Here is a 21,917-nt window from a genome sequence, read left to right as displayed (position 1 = left end):
AATACACGTTTGAATCATTCACACCCATCTCTATAACATTCCAGTCGACAAGCGATTTTAGAAACTCTGATCACTTCCATACTGTAAGACTCTCTATATAAAGATAAAATCGACTTCATACGGATGTTACATAAGCGGTTCTCGGAAAGCCTTTCACAAAACAAAATGAAACATCACGGCAAAGTGTTTTGTTTTATTTAATGCAGGCCACTTACTTTACACAAGTTTAAATCGAGGGTAAAACAAACACAAAAAGCTAAAATTGTTATAAAAATAATAAATAAAATAATAGCCAAATGGTAAGCATTGGTTTTGTCCTTGTGAAGGGGGTAATGGGTTTTCCTTAAATGTATATTTCCTGTAAAAAACATTTGTAAAATAATCTTCTCGGAAACGCAATGTGCAGGAGCTTATATATTTGATATAAAAGATGATCTAGTTGATCTCTACCAAATATACAATGCATTCTAATTAACGTCCTGTCAAATTGGTGCTGTCTCGGGTGTCATATAGGTTTTCAAAATATGTATACATGGTATATAGTCAAACTAAAATCTTTTCCTTTGACATCTTAGATGTTTGGCATGAAACATCATCTTATGGACTAAATCTACACTAAGGCTCATGGATTTCAGTAAAACCTTCAACAATATTTTAGACTGGAACACAAATGGCGAGAAAGTAAATATTTAGCATGAAACAACATTTTATTGGACATCCTTTAACCAACAAAAATAACCAAAAACCATAACAACGATTACAAAACAAGAGGGCCATGATGGCCCAGAGGTCGCTCACCTGTATATAGGCCCCCAACCCCCCCCCCCCCCCCAACGTTGCAGGGCCAATTTAACCCAAGGGCTTTTATTTGCACAAACTCGGTAGACACCCATAAGAAGATGTTTTCATGCTAAACATCTAAGCTCTAGCTCATTGGGCTTTTTGAAAGAAGATTTTTTTTAAGTTTTTACTATACACATATAGTTAAAAACAATGACACCCCTGGGGCCGGACCAGTTTTGACCCCAGGGCTTTTATTTGAACAAACTTTGTAGACACTTACTAGAAGATGTTTCATGCTTAATATCTAAACTCTAGCTATTTGGGTTTTTTCAAAGAAGATTTTTAAGTTTTTGCTATACACATATAAAGAAAATCAATGACCCCCGGGGCGGGGCCAATTTTGACCCCAGGTCTTTTATTTGAACAAACTTTGTAGACACTCACTAAAAGATGTTTCATGCTTAATATCTTAACTCTAGCTATTTGGTTTTTTTCAAAGAAGATTTTTTAAGTTTTTGCTATACACATATAAGGAAAATCAATGACCCCCGGGGCGGTGCCAATTTTGACCCCAGGGCTTTTATTTGAACAAACTTGGTAGACACCTATTAGAACATGTTTGATGCTAAATATCTTAGCCATAGCTCTTTGAGTTCTTTAAAAGAAGATTTTTTAAGTTTTTACTATATGCATATAGGGAAAATCAATGATCCCCCCGGGGCGGGGCCAATTTTGACCCCAGGGATTTTATTTGAACAAACTTGGTAGACACTTATTAGTACATGTTTCATGCTAAATATCTTAGCTTTAACTCTTTTGGTACTTTAAAAGAAGATTTTTTAAGTTTTTACTATATGCATATAGGAAAAATCAATGACCCCCCGGGGCGGGGCCAATTTTGACCCAAGGGCTTTTATTTGAACAAACTTGGTAGACACTTATTAGAACATGTTTCATGCTAAATATCTTAGCTCTAACTCTTTTGGTTCTTTAAAAGAAGATTTTTTAAGTTTTTACTATATGCATATAGGGAAAATCAATGACCCCCTGGGGTGGGGCCAATTTTGACCCCAGGGCTTTTATTTGAACAAACTTGGTAGACACCTATTAGAACATGTTTGATGCTAAATATCTTAGCTCTAACTCTTTTGGTTCTTTAAAAGAAGATTTTTTAAGTTTTTACTATATGCATATAGGGAAAATCAATGACCCCCTGGGGTGGGGCCAATTTTGACCCCAGGGCTTTTATTTGAACAAACTTGGTAGACACCTATTAGAACATGTTTGATGCTCAATATCTTAGCCATAGCTCTTTGAGTTCTTTAAAAGAAGATTTTTTAAGTTTTTACTATATGCATATAGGGAAAATCAATGACCCCCCGGGGCGGGGCCAATTTTGACCCCAGGGCTTTTATTTGAACAAACTTGGTAGACACCCATTAGAACATGTTTCATGCTAAATATCTTAGCTCTAGCTCTTTTGGTTCTTTAAAAGAAGATTTCTTAAGTTTTTACTATATGCATATAGGGAAAATCAATGACCCCCCGGGGCGGGGCCAATTTTGACCCCAGGGCTTTTATTTGAACAAACTTGGTAGACACTTATTAGAACATGTTTCATGCTAAAAATCTTAGCTCTAGCTCTTTTGGTTCTTTAAAAGAAGATTTTTTAAGTTTTTACTATATGCATATAGGGAAAATCAATGACCCCCTGGGGCGGGGCCAATTTTGACCCAAGGGCTTTTATTTGAACAAACTTGGTAGACACTTATAAGAACATGTTTGATGCTAAATATCTTAGCCATAGCTCTTTGAGTTCTTAAAAAGAAGATTTTTTAAGCTTTTACTATATGCATATAGGGAAAATCAATGACCCCCCCTTGGCGGGGCCAATTTTGACCCCAGGGCTTTTATTTGAACAAACTTGGTAGACACTTATTAGTACATGTTTCATGCTAAATATCTTAGCTTTAACTCTTTTGGTTCTTTAAAAGAAGATTTCTTAAGTTTTTACTATATGCATATAGGGAAAATCAATGACCCACTGGGGTGGGGCCAATTTTGACCCCAGGGCTTTTATTTGAACAAACTTGGTAGACACCTATTAGAACATGTTTCATGCTAAAAATCTTAGCTCTAGCTCATTTGGTTCTTTAAAAGAAGATTTTTTAAGTTTTTACTATATGCATATAGGGAAAATCAATGACCCCCTGGGGCGGGGCCAATTTTGACCCAAGGGCTTTTATTTGAACAAACTTGGTAGACACTTATAAGAACATGTTTGATGCTAAATATCTTAGCCATAGCTCTTTGAGTTCTTAAAAAGAAGATTTTTTAAGCTTTTACTATATGCATATAGGGAAAATCAATGACCCCCCGGGGCGGGGCCAATTTTGACCCCAGGGCTTTTATTTGAACAAACTTGGTAGACACTTATTAGAACATGTTTCATGCTAAATATCTTAGCTCTAACTCTTTTGGTTCTTTAAAAGAAGATTTTTTAAGTTTTTACTATATGCATATAGGAAAAATCAATGACCCCCTGGGGTGGGGTCAATTTTGACCCCAGGGCTTTTATTTGAACAAACGTGGTAGACACTTATTAGTACATGTTTCATGCTAAATATCTTAGGTTTAACTCTTTTGGTTCTTTAAAAGAAGATTTTTTAAGTTTTTACTATATGCATATAGGAAAAATCAATGACCCCCTGGGGTGGGGCCAATTTTGACCCCAGGGCTTTTATTTGAACAAACTTGGTAGACACCTATTAGAACATGTTTGATGCTCAATATCTTAGCCATAGCTCTTTGAGTTCTTTAAAAGAAGATTTTTTTAAGTTTTTACTATATGCATATAGGGAAAATCAATGATCCCCCCGGGGCGGGGCCAATTTTGACCCCAGGGCTTTTATTTGAACAAACTTGGAAGACACCCATTAGAACATGTTCCATGCTAAATATCTTAGCTCTAGCCCTTTTCGGTTCTTTAAAAGAAGATTTCTTAAGTTTTTACTATATGCATATAGGGAAAATCAATGACCCCCCGGGGCGGGGCCAATTTTGACCCCAGGGCTTTTATTTGAACAAACTTGGTAGACACCTATTAGAACATGTTTCATGCTAAAAATCTTAGCTCTAGGTCTTTTGGTTCTTTAAAAGAAGATTTTTTAAGTTTTTACTATATGCATATAGGGAAAATCAATGACCCCCCTGGGGCGGGGCCAATTTTGACCCCAGGGCTTTTATTTGAACAAACTTGGTAGACACTTATTAGAACATGTTTGATGCTAAATATCTTAGCCATAGCTCTTTGAGTTCTTTAAAAGAAGATTTTTTAAGTTTTTACTATATGCATATAGGGAAAATCAATGACCCCCCGGGGCGGGGCCAATTTTGACCCCAGGGCTTTTATTTGATTAAACTTGGTAGACACTTATTAGTACATGTTTCATGCTAAATATCTTAGCTGTAGCTCTTTTGGTTCTTTAAAAGAAGATTTTTTAAGTTTTTACTATATGTATATAGGGAAAATCAATGACCCCCCGGGGCGGGGCCAATTTTGACCCCAGGGCTTTTATTTGAACAAACTTGGTAGACACTCACTAGAAGATGTTTCATGCCAAATATCTAAGCTCTAGCTCTTATGGTTTTTTAAAAGAAGATTTTTTACGTTTTTACTATATGTATATAGGGAAAATCAATGACCCCCCGGGGCGGGGCCAATTTTGACCCAAGGACTTTTATTTGAACAAACTTGGTAGACACTCACTAGAAGATGTTTCATGCCAAATATCTAAGCTCTAGCTCTTATGGTTTTTTAAAAGAAGATTTTTTACGTTTTTACTATATGTATATAGGGAAAATCAATGACCCCCCCGGGGCGGGGCCAATTTTGACCCAGGGGCTTTTATTTGAACAAACTTGGTAGACATTCATTAGAACATGTTTCATGCTAAATATCTTAGCTGTAGCTCTTTTGGTTCTTTAAAAGAAGATTTTTTAAGTTTTTACTATATGTATATAGGGAAAATCAATGACCTCCTGGGGTGGGGCCAATTTTGACCCCAGGGCTTTTATTTGAACAAACTTGGTAGACACTCACTAGAAGATGTTTCATGCCAAATATCTAAGCTTTAGCTCTTACGGTTTTTTAAAAGAAGATATTTAAAGTTTTTTCTTTCGGTTGCCATGGCAACCAGAGTTCTGCATGGAATTAAATTCTTTGAACAATTTTTAAAGGTGACCACCAAAGGAACATTCCTGTGAAGTTTGGATAAAATTGGCTTAGTGGTTTATGAGGAGATGTCATTTAAAGTAAAAATTTACGGACGGACGGACGACGGACGGACGCCGGACGAAAAGCGATCACAAAAGCTCACCCTGTCACTTTGTGACAGGTGAGCTAAAAAGTGAAAAATAAATCTCAAATTGTCTCTGGAATCCCTTTACAGTAATTTATGTTTCCATAATTTATATTTGTCAATTTTTCTGCTCGTCTGTACCGTGATGCATTGATACCGGAAACCGTTTAACGAATAAAAGGTCTACTTGGAGAAAAGCGCCGCAATAGGGATTGTCGAGGGCACTTGTCAAAATTGCGCCTTTCAATAACAACAACCACTTACATCATACTAGAATTGATTTTTATCAGTTATCTAACATCTTTTGCGTTTTGAGGATTACAACCAATGAAAACACTGGGTCATGTCCTGAAGTATAGAGTGTAAATTTCTAATTGTTAGCAAGAATTTAATATAAATTAATGCCTTATAGTAACGATTTGTAACATAACCTTTATCATAGTAAAATACAATCTCTGCAGAGCAAAACCCTATGCTGGAGTAAGACAAAGGTTTGAGGAGAATTTTAATATAAAAAAAAACATGTAAGTGCGCATTTTATGTACAAGTAAACACACTAAAAATAAACAGAAACAAAAAGTATTCAAATCCCATGAGATAAATAGACAGTCCCACGGGGAACTCGCTTGTTTAACAGTATTTTTTCTAACGTATTACATATTCAAGCGGATACGGAACTTAAATACAGTAAGTTTATCTGTAAAATCATTATTAGATTAATCCGTGTGCAAAAAAAACAAACAAAAAACAACTGCAATCACAAAAGAAAGACTAAATAAACAATGCGAATTTCAAAATAATCGGAAACTATTCAAGGATAAACAACTTACAATAATTTGTTGTTTTCGACCTATTTACAAAATTGCTACTTTATAAGCCATTAAATATAGCTGAGTTGACGTTACGGTATCTTAACTTTCTTAACTTTACGCTTCAGTTTGTACAAAATGACAAAGTCTGTTATACTATTTGATTGTCTATTTTTTATTTTATAAAAATGTCGAAAAAGTGAGGTACATTGTCTAAGTACAGTTTTTACATCTATTTTTTACAAATAGTAGTACATTTATTTATACTTATAGCTGAGGAAAAACACAATTGAGCCGTGTCATGACAAAACCAACATAGTGGGTTTGCGACCAGCATGGATCCAGACCAGCCTGCGCATCCGCGCAGTCTGGTCATGATACATGCTGTTCGCTGTCAGTTTCTCTACTTGTATTAGGGTTTGTAAGCGAACCGCATGGATCCTGATCAGACTGCGCGGATGCGCAGGCTGGTCTGGATCCATGCTGGTCGCAAACGCACTATGTTGGTTTTGTCATGACGCGGCTCAATTAATGATTACAAGTGATGTTGATATTTTACAGAAAATGGTGTTGAACTTCTGTGTCACGTAAAATTGTGCCAGTATCACAAGAAATACCAGGCTAACTAATTCATTAATAATAACTCGCCGGAAGTGAATCACGGGTTAGACATTGTTAGACATGAGTCAGTCAAATCACCAATTAATTATAATTCCCTTTAAAATGAATATTTTACATGAATGAACTTGACAACTAACTATTCCCTTTAATATCAACAAAAGTATATAATTATGTGAGCCAAATTGCCATTTAATTTATCTCTTTAATATAAATATTATACATGAATGAAGTCTTCAATTGATTATTCACTTAAAGAAATACATTATGCTTGAGTACAACTACAAACTAATTATTTACTTTAAACGTAAATAATCATATACATATATGATTGAAACTGTCCATTCTTTATTTATTCACTTTACGAACATGTAAATTATAATAAATATTCAGAATAAACCGTCTAATGGAAACATTAATTAACAAGTATATTATAAAACATATATAATTACTTATGAATATTCAACAATATTCACTTATGAATATTCAGCATATACAATATAATGTTTATTTATAGATAGAAAAATGCATCCTCAGTCAACGTGCAGGGACATGGCTCTGGCCATCAAGCGGTCAGTCATTGGTGAACATGATTTGATGGATTTCCGTTCCGCCAGCAGGGACCTGAAATATATGCATTAATTAAAACTTGATTGTACATCGTGGAGATCGAGGCACGGGACATCGCAGAAGATTTGAAGCTAGGCTGGACAGGTTAAGAGCCTAGCGCTGTTTCTGTACTTACAGGGCAGATCCTTGAGGTCAAACCTCTAACACATTGCCCTGGGGAGTTGAGCTACTCTCTCCAGTTTATAAGCCAGGTGTCAATGTTCTGATTGAAGCCTGGGGGAGTAGCCCTACATGGTAGGCAGGGACGACGTGAAAGAGTATTAGGGTGCGTGAGCTCCAAGAAATTAGTGATGGCTACCCTCCTTTTTATTATTGTCACAGGTTACTGTACGTTAAGGCGCTCACTGACCGCTGTACAGTTACCTAATTTCGACTCAAAATTCATACCTTTGGCAAATACTCTGTGGGAATTGCACGGAGTACATTATGTACTCTTTAAGACGTAAGCGCTAAACTCCTCCTCACGCTAACAGGGTTAAAGCCCCGTTTCATCGTCGGTTACTCATGGTATATATTCAATACACGTATACAGTATTTAGATTATGTAGTACTAGTATATAGGAATATATACCGTCGGACTACAATTTCTAGATATGTACGGAATATATAATGTGGGTAACCGACCATGGTCCTATATTTACTTGTAAGAACAGATACGGATCAAATTAAATATCTTAATTTGTAACTGCAGGACGGACGACAGTTACCAAGGCACATGAGCTGCTATAATATGGGTTTTTCTCTTGTTTTATCATTAAATATGAGTAACTGAATATTGTCCATACCTTGCTAGTTTATGATGTTTGGCCTCATTGGATCTGAGAGCTGCGTGTATTAGGAACAGGTTGTACATATCTCTCTGAAAGTTGATTTGATTTTAAATTATTCACGTTGATTATATAAAAATATTTTACAAATAAAGACATTAGAAGTAAAGACGAAAAATAAGGCAAAATACTATGACATACGATCAAATACAGGCATTGCTATTTTTCTGTATTAATTATATTTTGTAATAAAATATAAAACATCTATGACATATTCTGTAAATGAACTTTATCGATATGGTATTCATTTTGTTGTTGTTGATGTTAAAATGCACGTGATTACAAAACTGTAAAGGTCTAATAGCGACTTGTGTGTTTTTGAACTGGTTGGGGAAGTTCTTAAGATACCTGCTCGAGTCCTCCTATACATTATTTCAGGCACACACGAACTCACCAGAGTACAACCACCGACCTACCGTAAACTGTAAGGACAGTTTCCAAACATGAACACACCAACAGTCTCTCACGGGATTCGGGCCCACATCGATCTGGAGTCTCTGAAATAAATCATCGACCATGGAGGCTTGTTTTAAATCTTTATCATTTAATTGGTATCTAAAACTTAATCACCTGCGCGTGACTTCCGCCAATTTTGATAATTTTGTATCTGTGTGGGTAGAGTAGGTCAACAGCCTTTCCAGGATCTCCCTCTTTATATGCTACAAAAGCCTCACATATAACTAGACCAACCTCACGGGTGATGCTAACCTGGTCACCTGTCCAGTTCCTGTTACAGAAATATTGCAATCATTCTAGAAAACATAAAATCAAAATATCTCTACTGCGCATACATGTATCTGCTTAGAATCTAGTTCCATGTCGATTTTATGTTATTTATACATGTATAATAAATATACCGGAACACTGCGAACCTTTTAATGTCATTCAGACAAAAAGGGTTGATCTAAAGTCACTGACATCCAGAGGGTAACATGAATAAAAAAATGAAATAAAATTTCAAGTAAACGGTAAATACTAATCGAGATAGGGTTAATGTGTAGATTCACTTATACATGCGTCTTAATTCAAGAAAAAATGTTGACAAAAGCGTAAATATATCGTGTTTCTTCCTTGTATAATCTACTGCGTTACTAACGCACTTAGCCAATATAAATAGGAGAAGATAATTAATTCAACATGGTCACGTGTCACTACAGTGGTTCGGAAAAATCTCCCGGTACGCCCGGGGTCATATATCAATGGGCCCTAATTATATTTCACGCTGAAGATTTAATCGATATATTGGTTATCAAGTGTAATTATGATATAGTTAATCAATTATAATTGCAGCGCCACTAATTATTACAAATATCAAAACCAAATCAGTTCATTCGTTCCCCTCTATGTTTGATACGATCCCGGATGCCGTTCGTTCCGGATCAAAGGTTGCGATATTGCCCTGTACCATCACGTGATACAAGAATCAAAACCCCGGTTGGAAGAATTCTGTAGTAAGATAAAGGAAGGTATATCCTGTTTGAGTAAAAAGCGAACGGTCTGTTTTCAGAGCAGAAATGTTAAAATATGAACATTTTGAAGTGTCATTTTGATTTTTTCAACAACATTGTATATAATGTTTTTGAATTTTGAAATATAAGTATATTAATATGTAAGACGGTAGTTTTTATGTTATCTTTTGGAGGCGTGCTGCTTTAAAACGAGCCTATGGTCACTCTGACCTAAATAACGCTTCGCGTCAGTCAGATTGGCAAAATTTAATGACGACCTCTGTAGACCAAGATTTGTATCGAATGACAACTAAAGTACCGGTTTTTTATCACATGAATTTCAGAAAATGTGTGAATCGGTTTACTATTTTTATATTCAAAAGTGTGTAAAACATTATTACGTTCATTATATAGACGTATCTACATTGGTTATATCATGATCATTTTTTGCCATTTATATAATATCCTAAAGAAATGCTTATTGAATTGGTATAATAATTATTTTTGATTTGTTTATAACTTATTCACACTTTATTTCTACTTAAGCACAACTGAACCCACAATATCCAATTCTTGATTGACGTCATCAAGTTATCCACTGCCGTCTTGTTCTCGGCTCCAAGACACGCCAAGAGGATGTGATTGTCATTGAATGTGAGCACGTGATCGTCCACGTGAGGTCGAATCACCTCGTAAATTTCCTGCCACCTTCCTTCCACATTTGCTCCTGAAAATAAAAACAAGAGGGCCATGATGGCCCTGAGGTCGCTCACCTGTATATAGGCCCCCCCCCCCAACTCCCACCCCCACCCCCAAACGTTGCAGGGCCAATTTAACCCAAGGGCTTTTATTTGCACAAACTTGGTAGACATTAACTAGAAGATGTTTCATGCTAAACATCTAAGCTCTAGCTTATTGGGCTTTTTAAAGAAGATTTTTTACACATATAGTTAAAAACAATGACACCCCTGGGGCCGGGCCAGTTTTGACCCCAGGGCTTTTATTTGAACAAAATTTGTAGACACTTACTAGAAGATGTTTCATGCTTAATATCTAAACTCTAGCTATTTGGGTTTTATCAAAGAAGATTTTAAGTTTTTGCTATACACATATAAAGAAAATCAATGACCCCCGGGCTATTTGGGTTTTATCAAAGAAGATTTTAAGTTTTTGCTATACACATATAAAGAAAATCAATGACCCCCGGGGCGGGGCCAATTTTAACCCCAGGGCTTTTATTTGAACAAACTTTGTAGACACTCACTAAAAGATGTTTCATGCTTAATATCTTAACTCTAGCTATTTGGGTTTTTTCAAAGAAGATTTTTTAAGTTTTTACTATACACATATAAGGAAAATCAATGACCCCCGGGACGGTGCCAATTTTGACCCCAGTTTGAACAAACTTGGTAGACACCTATTAGAACATGTTTGATGCTAAATATCTTAGCCATAGCTCTTTGAGTTCTTTAAAAGAAGATTTTTTAAGTTTTTACTATATGCATATAGGGAAAATCAATGACCCCCCGGGGCGGGGCCAATTTTGACCCCAGGGCTTTTATTTGAACAAACTTGGTAGACACTTATTAGAACATGTTTCATGCTAAATATCTTAGCTCTAACTCTTTTGGTTCTTTAAAAGAAGATTTTTTAAGTTTTTACTATATGCATATAGGGAAAATCAATGACCCCCTGGGGCGGGGCCAATTTTGACCCCAGGGCTTTTATTTGAACAAACTTGGTAGACACTTATTAGAACATGTTTCATGCTAAATATCTTAGCTCTAACTCTTTTGGTTCTTTAAAAGAAGATTTTTTAAGTTTTTACTATATGCATATAGGGAAAATCAATGACCCCCTGGGGCGGGGCCAATTTTGACCCCAGGGCTTTTATTTGAACAAACTTGGTAGACACCTATTAAAATGTTTGATGCTCAATATCTAAGCCATAGCTCTTTGAGTTCTTTAATAGAAGATTTTTAAAGTTTTTACTATATGCATATAGGGAAAATCAATGACCCCCTGGGCAGGGCTAATTTTGACCCCAGGGCTTTTATTTGAACAAACTTGGTAGACACTCACTAGAAGATGTTTCATGCTAAATATCTTAGCTCTAGCTCTTTCGGTTCTTTAAAAGAAGATAAAATTTAAGTTTTTACTATATGCATATAGGGAAAATCAAAGACCCCTGGGGCGGGGCCAATTTTAACCCCAGGGCTTTTATTTGAAAAAAAATTAGTAGACACTCATTAAACGATGTTTCATGCCAAATATCTAAGCTTTAGCTCTTAGGATTTTTTAAGGGAAGATATTTAAAGTTTTTTCTTTCGGTTGCCATGGCAACCAGAGTTCTGCATGGAATTAAATTCTTTGAAATTTTTTTAAAGGTTACAACCAAAGGAACATTCCTTTGAAGTTTGGATGGAATTGGCTTAGTGGTTTATGAGGAGATGTCATTTGAAGTAAAAGTTTACGGACGGACGACGGACGGACGGACGGACGGACGCCGGACGAAAAGCGATCACAAAAGCTCACCCTGTCACTTTGTGACAGGTGAGCTAAAAATAAAATAGAATAAAGCATTGTTTCAAAATATAAGTGAAATTATAAATACAAAAAAATAGACCGCATGGAATATAGCAATATAACAGTTGTATCCTCACCGGTTGCAACCGAACAAGCTCGCAGTGCGAGTTCATAGAGTTGGAATACAACTAGTTATACATGTCATAAAACAATCAGAAAACTTCCGGTGCCCCTCCGTGCATTTGTCAGTCACGAACGGGCGTCATAGCTCCAGAAACAACACGCTTCCGCAGGCTAGCTATAAATATTCATGCCTAGGTTTCAATGGGTTCAAGCATATGAATATAAAGTCATTATACATTCATGACATAACAAGTGAAATAATACATAGAAGCGATCCGGATGCCAATAAAAAATCCCAATAACCCGACCAAGAAGAGAATATGAGAAAAAGAATTTGAGACAATGTACTATCTTTTTTTCTGTGTTCCAAAAATAAGTAAATAACTTTGCTGTTGTCAGAAAAAAACATTTATTTCTCGTAAATAAATTGTTTTAAGATTAAAGTGTGTGACGTTATTCTGTGAACTGAATATTCTTAAAGTAGTTTTATGCGTGCATTGAAATAAAATGCATGGATCATTCACCCATACAATCACACGGAACACCTCGGAATGTTACGGAATAGCAAAAAAGCCGCGTTAGGAGTAAACTTCATTTGCTAGAAACATGAGTTCTGTTGGAGATATTAAACCTTTATAATTGCATAAAACTTTAAAGATCTTAATTAGCTAACATAAACATAACATAAAATGTCTGACATATAGAAAACTTTACCGTCCATTTCTAGACGCATCAACAAAGAACATGCGTCTACGAAGTCTAATGGGGCACCAGACGCTTTAACCGAGTCAAAACACTGAAACAAAAATTTAAACTTGATAGATCGTTCATGTTGACAATGAACATATCATTATTCCGTCTTACTAGCTCAAATATGTTTTTGTTTAATTACTGTATGTGGTGAAATTTATGCAAATGTAATCAATTTTGGTTATAACTGGGACACAAGTTTGAAATATTCGATTTACACCAGTCTATGACCGAACTGTAACCAAATGCTTGTTGCATGCACATTTAATATGTATAATTGATTGATGATGGTGTAGAATAAAACGAAAACGTTCTTAAATATTTTATATGTTTCCCATGCCGGCTTATTATTTGCCATGCAATTTTTTACCTTATCGCCAATATACATTATATCTAGCTATGTATTTTTCTCGCGCTAGTAGACCAAAAATAAACACCACAATACTTGACATATTGTCGCTTAATTTTATTTTTCATGTCTTCGACCTTCTGCTTTGTTGTCCTATGACCAAAGAAAATCAAAAAATAAATGACTAAAATTTCAAATAACCTGTATGTGTCACAAGGGCAACAACTCTGTAAGACTTACATGTTTATCATAGATACCAAGAGCACCGGAGTAGTCTTTCTTTTCTATCAGATGTAAGGCCCAGTGCCAGTAGTTATGACATGACAGCATCCCACATTGCTGTAAAAATGAAATGATTGTATAAAGTAACATAAATCGTAACTAGTCACTTTCCGTTTTGCATTATCTTCCTTTCGTTTTAGTCATTCAATAGTTTTGGGACGGTCCTTTACGTAATTTAAACAAATATTAATCTATGCAATTCTAATTTAGTTTTCATCAGTAATGGCTCACTGCAAGGAAAGTGTAAATGAATAGCTTACGTCGAAGGGCAAATGCAGACCACAGGGGGTCCAAAAGTTAAACTTGCGATATACATGTTTGATTTCAATATCCCATTCGTAACTGTTATCATTCGGAGACCAAAAGCAAGCCTAACCTGGGTCTTCATATTATAAGCTTGTTATATACCAAATTTGAATACAAAATCTCATTCCTAACTTTAGTTATTGTTCGGAAACCATTTTTCTATTTTCAGAAGAAGTGACCTGGCCCTGTACCCCAGGGAGTCCAAAAGCAACCCCATCTGGGGTTTCCACATAAGGTTGCTTTATACCAAGTTTAATGACAATAATTCATTCTAAATTCTAGTTTTCGTCCGCAAACCATGAACTGAACCAACCGACGGACGGGCCGACCGACAAGCTGACTCGAATGTACCCCCTAAACTTTGTTTGTGGGGCTATTATCACCAACCGTTCTTTGAAATTCACACCCTCTAAAAATATACATGGTCTGTCATACATATCAAACAAGTTTCAAACAAATAGCTTACATAGACATTACAAGCATTACTACTGACAGTTTGAGTTTAACCGTCATCCTGCTGGGACAGGAAGAGAAACAATAGAACCAGGGCAGGCGACCGAAATCTATGCTGATGATTGAGTGACTTGATATTCCTAAAATTGGTAATGGACTATTCCAAACACAGAAGCTAGACAAATACATATATGAATTTTCAACAACTCAGAAGTTCAGCGTTCACATAAAATTATCAAAAAATGTACGAAGAGAAATTAATCGTATGCATTTAGTTCTATATAAATAGAACTAGCTTTAACTTACAGTCCAATCATTTTCTGTTCCCGACATAAACTTTATACCCTCGTCTTGTCGTCCCATCATTTCTAGCACGTGCGCCATGCTGTGTGTCGACCATGCGTCACAACGGTTGATTTCAAGACCCTGGATTACAACAGAAATCGTATTTGAAAATACAATGTTAGATATATAGGAAGTAAAACTTCCAATGTTTCAAAACATGATTTGCTCATAAAGGTCTGAAGACTATAAAAATCGTTTTATTTCGATATTGAAACTCTAAAAACTTTGAATTGACTGTTAAAAATGCATGACAAATCCATTAAACAAATCCGGCAGATAATTAAAGGCTTCAATATATCCCATTATTACAAACACACATTATTTTTTACCTTGCTCGCTATCTTCTCTGCCTCAGAATAAAGATTCGTTTCCTCAAGACCGAACGAGTACATCCCATATAAATATCTGCAAAAGTAAAAAAGCTATTCAGATTCAAAAATCAAGTTTAAAGCAGCATTCATATCAATATCATGAAAATTTTGGAAATGTATTTAAATGAGAAAAACATTTGTGAGGTGAACAAATCAGGTAAACAAATACAGAAATTTACATATTGCAATATGCACTTACAATCCAAGAAAATTACTAAAAAGTGGTATACATATGCCAAAACAGCCCTTACTGCGTTAGTAACGCAATTTGAATACATGTATGGTGATAAAATAGTGCAAAATCAGTCTTAAACCGCACATAACATGTAAAATTTAACTGGATCTTGAATATTTTACCTTTCTTAAAATTTTAGTACATTTTTCTTAATATTGATTTTCTTGAAATAATTTTGCTCATCTTGAGGCGTGCAGCTTTAAAACACATTCAGAATTTGTTTCTGATAGATAGCAATACTCTAGTAAATAGTTTCGAAATAACAATTCTAGCATATACGGGTGTAACCTAGATACCATAGAGGTGTGGTGAAAATATTATATGCGGGCTTATACAGCAGTATAAAAAGTCTAATATTCGAAGCCATAAAATCTTATATTTGAAACCATAAAGAGGTGTGGTAACAATTAAATATACGAACCTATAAAGATGTGTTGTTAAAACCTAAATTTGCAAACCCATTAAGAGGTATAGTTAAATTTTGTAATTATACGAACCCATAAAGAGGTGTGGTTAATTTCGAATAAACAACCCATAAAGAGGTGTGTCTTAAAACCGAATATAAAAATAAAAACATAAAAAGGTGTGGTAAAATCTTTTGATTATACGAACCCATAAAGAGGCGTGGTTTCCTTCCAATGCTTGAACACCCGTGCGAGGGAATCTCTCATTGGTGCAGAGTAACCCAGATAAAAGTATGTATCGTGAGCAAATTTTAGCGCGAGCATGTCACGTGGGTTGTCCAACAAAATGTCTTCCCATACATTACATGCTTCTGACATTTCCCTAAAAAACACACACGAAAAACAGCGATTAATCAAATGAAACAGGCCAAAAGAAAAACCATTACAGCATGTTTATTGAACTGTCTGACGAACTTAACAACCGAACACTAAAACTTTACATTAAGACTTAGATTTTCAATGATAATGTATACCCCTTCAGAGCATTCTCACTCTTTTTATAGTAACATGTGATTTTCGGGCGATCAAATCGAACACGAAGAACGGAGACACAGCTTTTACATGATTCAAACACATTTTACAAAAACAAATTACTTTTCCTATACTGACGGGGCGTCAGTGGCCGAGTTGTTAAGGTCGTTGGCTTCAAACCACTAAGTCTTGCCCGTCACCTATGTGGGTTCGTATCCCGACAGGGACTTTGGATTCTTTCACGTGAGGAAGCTATCCAGCTAGCTTATGGGACATCGGTGGTTTTAAGCAGGCGCCCGTTCGTGCATGAAATAATGCAAGGAAGGGCACCTGAAGTCTTACTCTACCAGTAAAGCTGGAACGTCGCTTTATGATCTATACTGTGTCGGTGTGACATAAAACCCAATAACTTACTATTACTGACTTTTCCTAGTGTGATTAAGTATATATTATTAAGTTCTGTATAGCTATCTGCGTTTGGTCAAGCACCGTCCAAGGGATCCTTATACAACCTAAATACCCCGAAACCCCACGTAACACAAAAATGTCATTCAAAACAGATTTCATGTAAAATACACGTCATGTCAAAATATAACAATTGTGACGAAAAATATTTTAATTTGTTGTAAGTATCGGTTGAAATGTTTGTTGATATTTTTTTTCCTTCTTTTTTTTTGGTTAGAATTGTGTAATTTTATCATGAAATGTGTTTTAATGATAATTATGTTTTATTTGGGTTGCAGAGGACCTGTATAGGTTAGATGTGTTTTCCTGGGCGGTCCTTAGTCGCTCGCCGATAGTATGTGGCATGTGCTAATAATAAACAAGAAGATGCTTTTGTCAAGTTTTTCTTCCATCAAACGCAAAAATAGGCATATTTGAGAAGAACCTTTATGATAGATAAGCAATTTGTTCATTTTTAAATTACCCCTCAGACCAGAGTTTCACAGCGCTGACATGTTTCTTCTCCCCATCCGATAAGCCGGTCTGGTTCCCGGACAGTTTTATCATGGTATCTATATCGCTTGCGAGATTAGTATTGATCCGTACATTCGTACCGGTACCAAGAAGTTCCAGCCCATTCTTGATCACGTGACCCATCACTATGCATATAATTAACATTCTTTTTAAATAATACAATCATAAACAATGGAAAACAAGAATGGATGCTGTGATCTAAATGAAAGTATTGACTTAATAGGTGTGCATTTAACTTATCCATATTGCTGTATTGATATTGATATCAATATTATAAATCTGATAACAAATATTGATCTTCTGAACCAAAATTAACAAAACATGTACTTATATCAAAAAACCTGATACAAGTAATTATTAACATCCATGTTTATCACGATTGTTTCTCCAAAATAAATTACACATATTTAAATTGCGGGTGTCAAAATGCTCATGTTGTTCTTACATAGTAAAGCGCTGGTCAACAACACTAATATTTTCGATCTAGCAAAATTACTGTATATTAATATAACTTAATACGGTAGAAAATTTGCAAATTCAGTCGAAGGATAAAACTAAGTTTTAAGTTGTACCCATTGCTCGTAATAAACCGCTAAAATTACCAGTAGAAAACAATATATTACATACTCACCAAAGTTCGGATCAGCTTTAAGAGTGTTTTCCAAGGACTTTTCTATTCCATCCACTGATTTTTCATCATACCAACCCACATACTACAGAAACCAAGTAAAGTATTTTATACTTCATTCATACAAAATATATCTGTAACATCGATTTTAATTGAACAATCGTGACGTTTATATTGTATATCTGTTTATATAGACGGCTACTATTAATAGTTATTTTCATTAAAGAAAGTATCATGGTGCTATCGTGATAAGGATATCTGAAACATTACATATGACCTTCAGGTGTCTAAAGATGACCCGAGCAAACACTAATAAACAGCTTTAGCCAATACCTGTGTAAGACTGGCATCAAACAGCTTGCACGCCTCATTACTGGTAGTGTTCCACGGCGACCCTTCATCCTTCCAGGCCTGTAATAAAAGAAATTTAAATATTTGGCTTCTTATGACTGAATAATTCAAAGTTATATTATAAGCTATTGGTAGGGGCAGACTACTTATATCTATAAAGTCTTATACAGGTGATTAATGGTCGTGAAGGTGGTTCCCGGCCGACAAGTTCTATAACTTTCGTTAATGCCAATGCTGAAAAACAAAGATGTGAAATTACTGGTACATAAAGCCGTTTCTAAAAAGATCAGACAGTAATCAAGCAGTCTGACTAAACAATATACATGTAATATGATAACGGTATACACCAGTTTGCTACCAGAGGTTGTACCAGACTTACAACAGAACTGCAGTTTTGCTACAGGATGAACACGGATTTCTTGATACCGGATGCTACTGCAAATACAATGGACACACGATGGAGGTGCGTTGCGAAGAAAAAACGTAAATAACATTACATCCATCATCTTTTTTGCATTACTACCAATTTAGTGTTCTTTGAATTTTACACTGAGCATTCAACGAAATAGCCTGTTAGCCAGGCTGCAGGAAATATTAAAGCAAACCACGTACTACTGTCCCTAAACATTATAAAATGTTTTAAATCTTTGTGGTTTTAGGCATAACTAGTAGATGGTTTTATGTAACGAAATGCAGACGGATAAGATGTATACTAGCAGGAAGATAAACTTTCATCCACCAGCTTCAAAGTCGCCATAAAGAATCAGTGAAACCCAACCTATCAAGGTATGATTTATGCATACATGTACATTATTTCGTGTTAAAAATACCTGAAGTACCATTATGACAAACAAAGTCACATAAGTGGGGTAGATATAACTTGTTCTATATAATCATATCTTTAGCCGTTAATTTAGGGTAAACATCGATTTAAATTATTAGGAGACCTATTCTTGCAACAAATATCACTTCGAGTGCGTTTCCTTTCCAATACTGGTCTATGCTGACGTTGGGCGCCAAATGGCACAGCCTGACCGGGACTCGAACCAGGGATCCCCTCCCGGAATACGTTCCGCGGCTCTACTGACTGAGCTATCCGACCGCTTACACATCTTCCATACATAGTGAACAGTTTTAAACCATGACAAGAGGAAACATGGTCGTGACTATGCAGGTAGACTCGAATCAACGATGTCTGGTATGAGAGGCAGACACCCGGTCTGAACACACACAGTTTTTAGGCTTACAGCTCCAATGATATCCAAAGCAAAATGAGCAGACATTTTACATATAAAGGTATATATGTTACATTTGTTTGTCAAAATAATTGTAACTAAACTTGAAAGCCTCTATATTCGTTTTAAATATTGTTAACTTTATGAACTATATGTACTTTAATTTATAAACATTTGTTGATGTGTGCATTACAGTGACAATAAAAGAGTTGAACGATCATACATGCTCTAATAAAGGTACGAGCAAATTATTGTGTGGCATGTAAAGTAGTATATAATTAAATAAATGTACACTTGCAGAGTAATATGAAATACATGCCACCCTGTTCATTATTTTGCCCTCATTGATTTGTATGTAAAAATGGAGATGCATTAACTAATACTATATATATATATATACATATACATGTATTATAGATGTAGGCCTAAGGATAATTAGATTAATAAGTTTACCTTGCAGTCTCTCCAGTTAGAATGCATTATTCCACACACACGACAACTAGTTAACTTAAATTTAATCAACCGTCTGTTAAAAAGTACAGGTTGTTGACTTATTCGATGTTAATACAGTGTTTTGACCGGTGTATTTCATGCACTACTTGCTACGTTTCCACTCTGGTGAAAGTAGAACATTTAAAGTACAATTTAATCCGGGCGAGTTTATCTTGATAAAAATAAACGATAAACGTTTGTATCAGGAATATAGTTGACAGTAATCGATTAATATAGAAGAAGGTCTTTGGAAACTGGTGACCGTTGATGACCGGAGAAGGTCGAACATAAAACAATTATTTCTTTTTTAAGAAAATAATTAAATAGGCCTACCATTTTATGAATAATTCCGAGCAAAAAAAATAATAAAGTAAACACACAAGTATTTATGATGGCAGATGCCACTACGAATATTTTAATTTTGTAGATTTTCAGTTTATTGTTTGTAACATTTTGAGATACATATTAAAGAAACATTGATAATTTTCAAACACATCATTCAAGTTTTTCCACCTTAAACGGTAACATAATTATAGAAAATTAAAAATATCACGTAATAGTTTTTTGTTCATAATTATTATGTAGGTGTCTTATTCCCTAGAGGATTATCCGTAACGTACCGGCAAACGGTATTTATCCAGGTTTCCGAAAAGGTCAATTAACCAATCATGTACGGTTTACAGATCACATGCTCCCCCATGTACCGAAAACAGGTCACGTGCTCCTCCATGCCTCAAAAGTTAAACGCGTACCAATAATACAAGTAGAGATTTTGATGCTAAAGCATCAAGTCGCCGGATAGAAAAATGATTGTATTATCATAAATATAAGAAAATATAAGTTTAATGGTTCAAGTATAAAAATAAAAGGAACAATGAGTTGAATAATGTTTGCCACTGAGGCTTGTAAGGCAAGTGCTATGCTGGTAATTCTTCTTGTAATTATACTTTATTCATATACTGTTGTACCATACATTGAAATCCGTATAGGTTACTAGTTCAGATTCAGATAATTACCAACAAATAATTACCGATCATCGAATATTTGCAAAGTGACTATGAAAATATATATGTTTAATTACATTTTTGTATTACATGAAACAATACAGTTTTACTGTAAAAGTGTTGTACATCATTATTATGTGCTATAGAAAAAATATATAATTTAGTTGAAATCAATACACGTATTCCAATCGTTACATACGATATATAAAATTAACGTTTAATTGCCTTTCAGTGCGATAAACTATCAACACAAAGATGTTTCTATGTATCTAATACGATTCCGGACCCCTGACGTCATACCGTTTTGGAAACCTGCGTGACGGAAACCGACTGAATATACCGAAATCAACGATTACCATTATATATTTCAATAATATGCCTCTTAAGCATAACATTATTTTGGGATGTTCAACCTAAACTAAACAATTGAACTTTCTTGTCGAATGTTTGACAGAAAGGGCCAAGTTAAACCCTTTACCAAGAAGAAAGGAAAAGGTTTTGAAAATGTATTTTTAATGTTAACAGGTTTCTCTTATGATATAAAGTATGAACCTGATTAATGAAAAATAACTTATGTAATTATCTGTACAAAATTACAATGATTTACATCTTATCAGTTACCACCATTAACACTTTACCTGTCTTATCAGCAATCTGTAACTATTAATAGATTTTATAACGATATACAACATATATAAACATGTAGTCACGTGATTCTTACGAAAGACCAGGGAGCATTTGTTTATAATTAGATAAAATAATGTAATATAAAAGGTCTCATAAAAAATAAACAACCAAATAATTCTAAAGTGTCATTTCAAATATCATTTATGATTTATTTATTATAAAATAGCAATGCTTGACACATAGAAAAAAGTAAAAATATCTCTAATATTCAAGGACTGATCCTTGGGGATACGTAATTGATTCATTTTATGAAAATTGTAATGTTGCTTTTTAAGACGTCAATGCATGTGCATATTTCATTCCACTGAGCAAAGTTATCATATGTTTGATTTTTTGTGATTACTGAAAAATAATTGTTGTTTTAAATTGTTCAATGATTGATATGCTTTTA

General features: G+C 34.9%; 1 protein-coding gene across 1 annotated transcript; it reads right to left on the bottom strand.

Annotated features, from left to right (window-relative positions):
- Positions 1–6,897: 6,897 nt before the first annotated feature.
- Positions 6,898–19,957, bottom strand: LOC132749051 (tetratricopeptide repeat protein 38-like). Its single transcript, XM_060738728.1, has 13 exons — positions 19,797–19,957; positions 18,091–18,168; positions 17,761–17,842; positions 17,080–17,254; positions 15,829–16,002; positions 14,940–15,015; positions 14,572–14,691; positions 13,465–13,563; positions 12,840–12,921; positions 10,038–10,203; positions 8,599–8,755; positions 7,987–8,060; positions 6,898–7,195 (listed from the first exon to the last, which is right to left on the bottom strand). The coding sequence occupies exons 1-13, from the start codon at positions 19,821–19,823 to the stop codon at positions 7,105–7,107; spliced, it is 1,401 nt and encodes a 466-aa protein (XP_060594711.1). The 5' UTR covers positions 19,824–19,957; the 3' UTR covers positions 6,898–7,104.
- Positions 19,958–21,917: the final 1,960 nt, after the last annotated feature.

The sequence above is a fragment of the Ruditapes philippinarum genome, unplaced genomic scaffold (assembly GCF_026571515.1).
Source record: "Ruditapes philippinarum isolate M1 unplaced genomic scaffold, ASM2657151v2 ctg3721_1_1_1_1, whole genome shotgun sequence".
Lineage (NCBI taxonomy): Eukaryota > Metazoa > Mollusca > Bivalvia > Venerida > Veneridae > Ruditapes > Ruditapes philippinarum.
This window is presented reverse-complemented; position numbering and strand designations above follow the sequence as displayed.

What these genes read in the sequence shown, in the direction of transcription:
- LOC132749051 (XM_060738728.1), bottom strand. Translation starts at nt 19,823, where the DNA reads ATGCATTCTAACTGGAGAGACTGCAAG. An exon ending in GTGAAACTCTGGTCTGAGGG is followed by an intron (nt 16,003 to 17,079) that starts GTAATTTAAAAA and finishes TGTGTTTTTTAG; the next exon opens with GGAAATGTCAGAAGCATGTA. An exon ending in TCAATCAAGAATTGGATATT is followed by an intron (nt 8,756 to 10,037) that starts GTGGGTTCAGTT and finishes TTTCTGTAACAG; the next exon opens with GAACTGGACAGGTGACCAGG.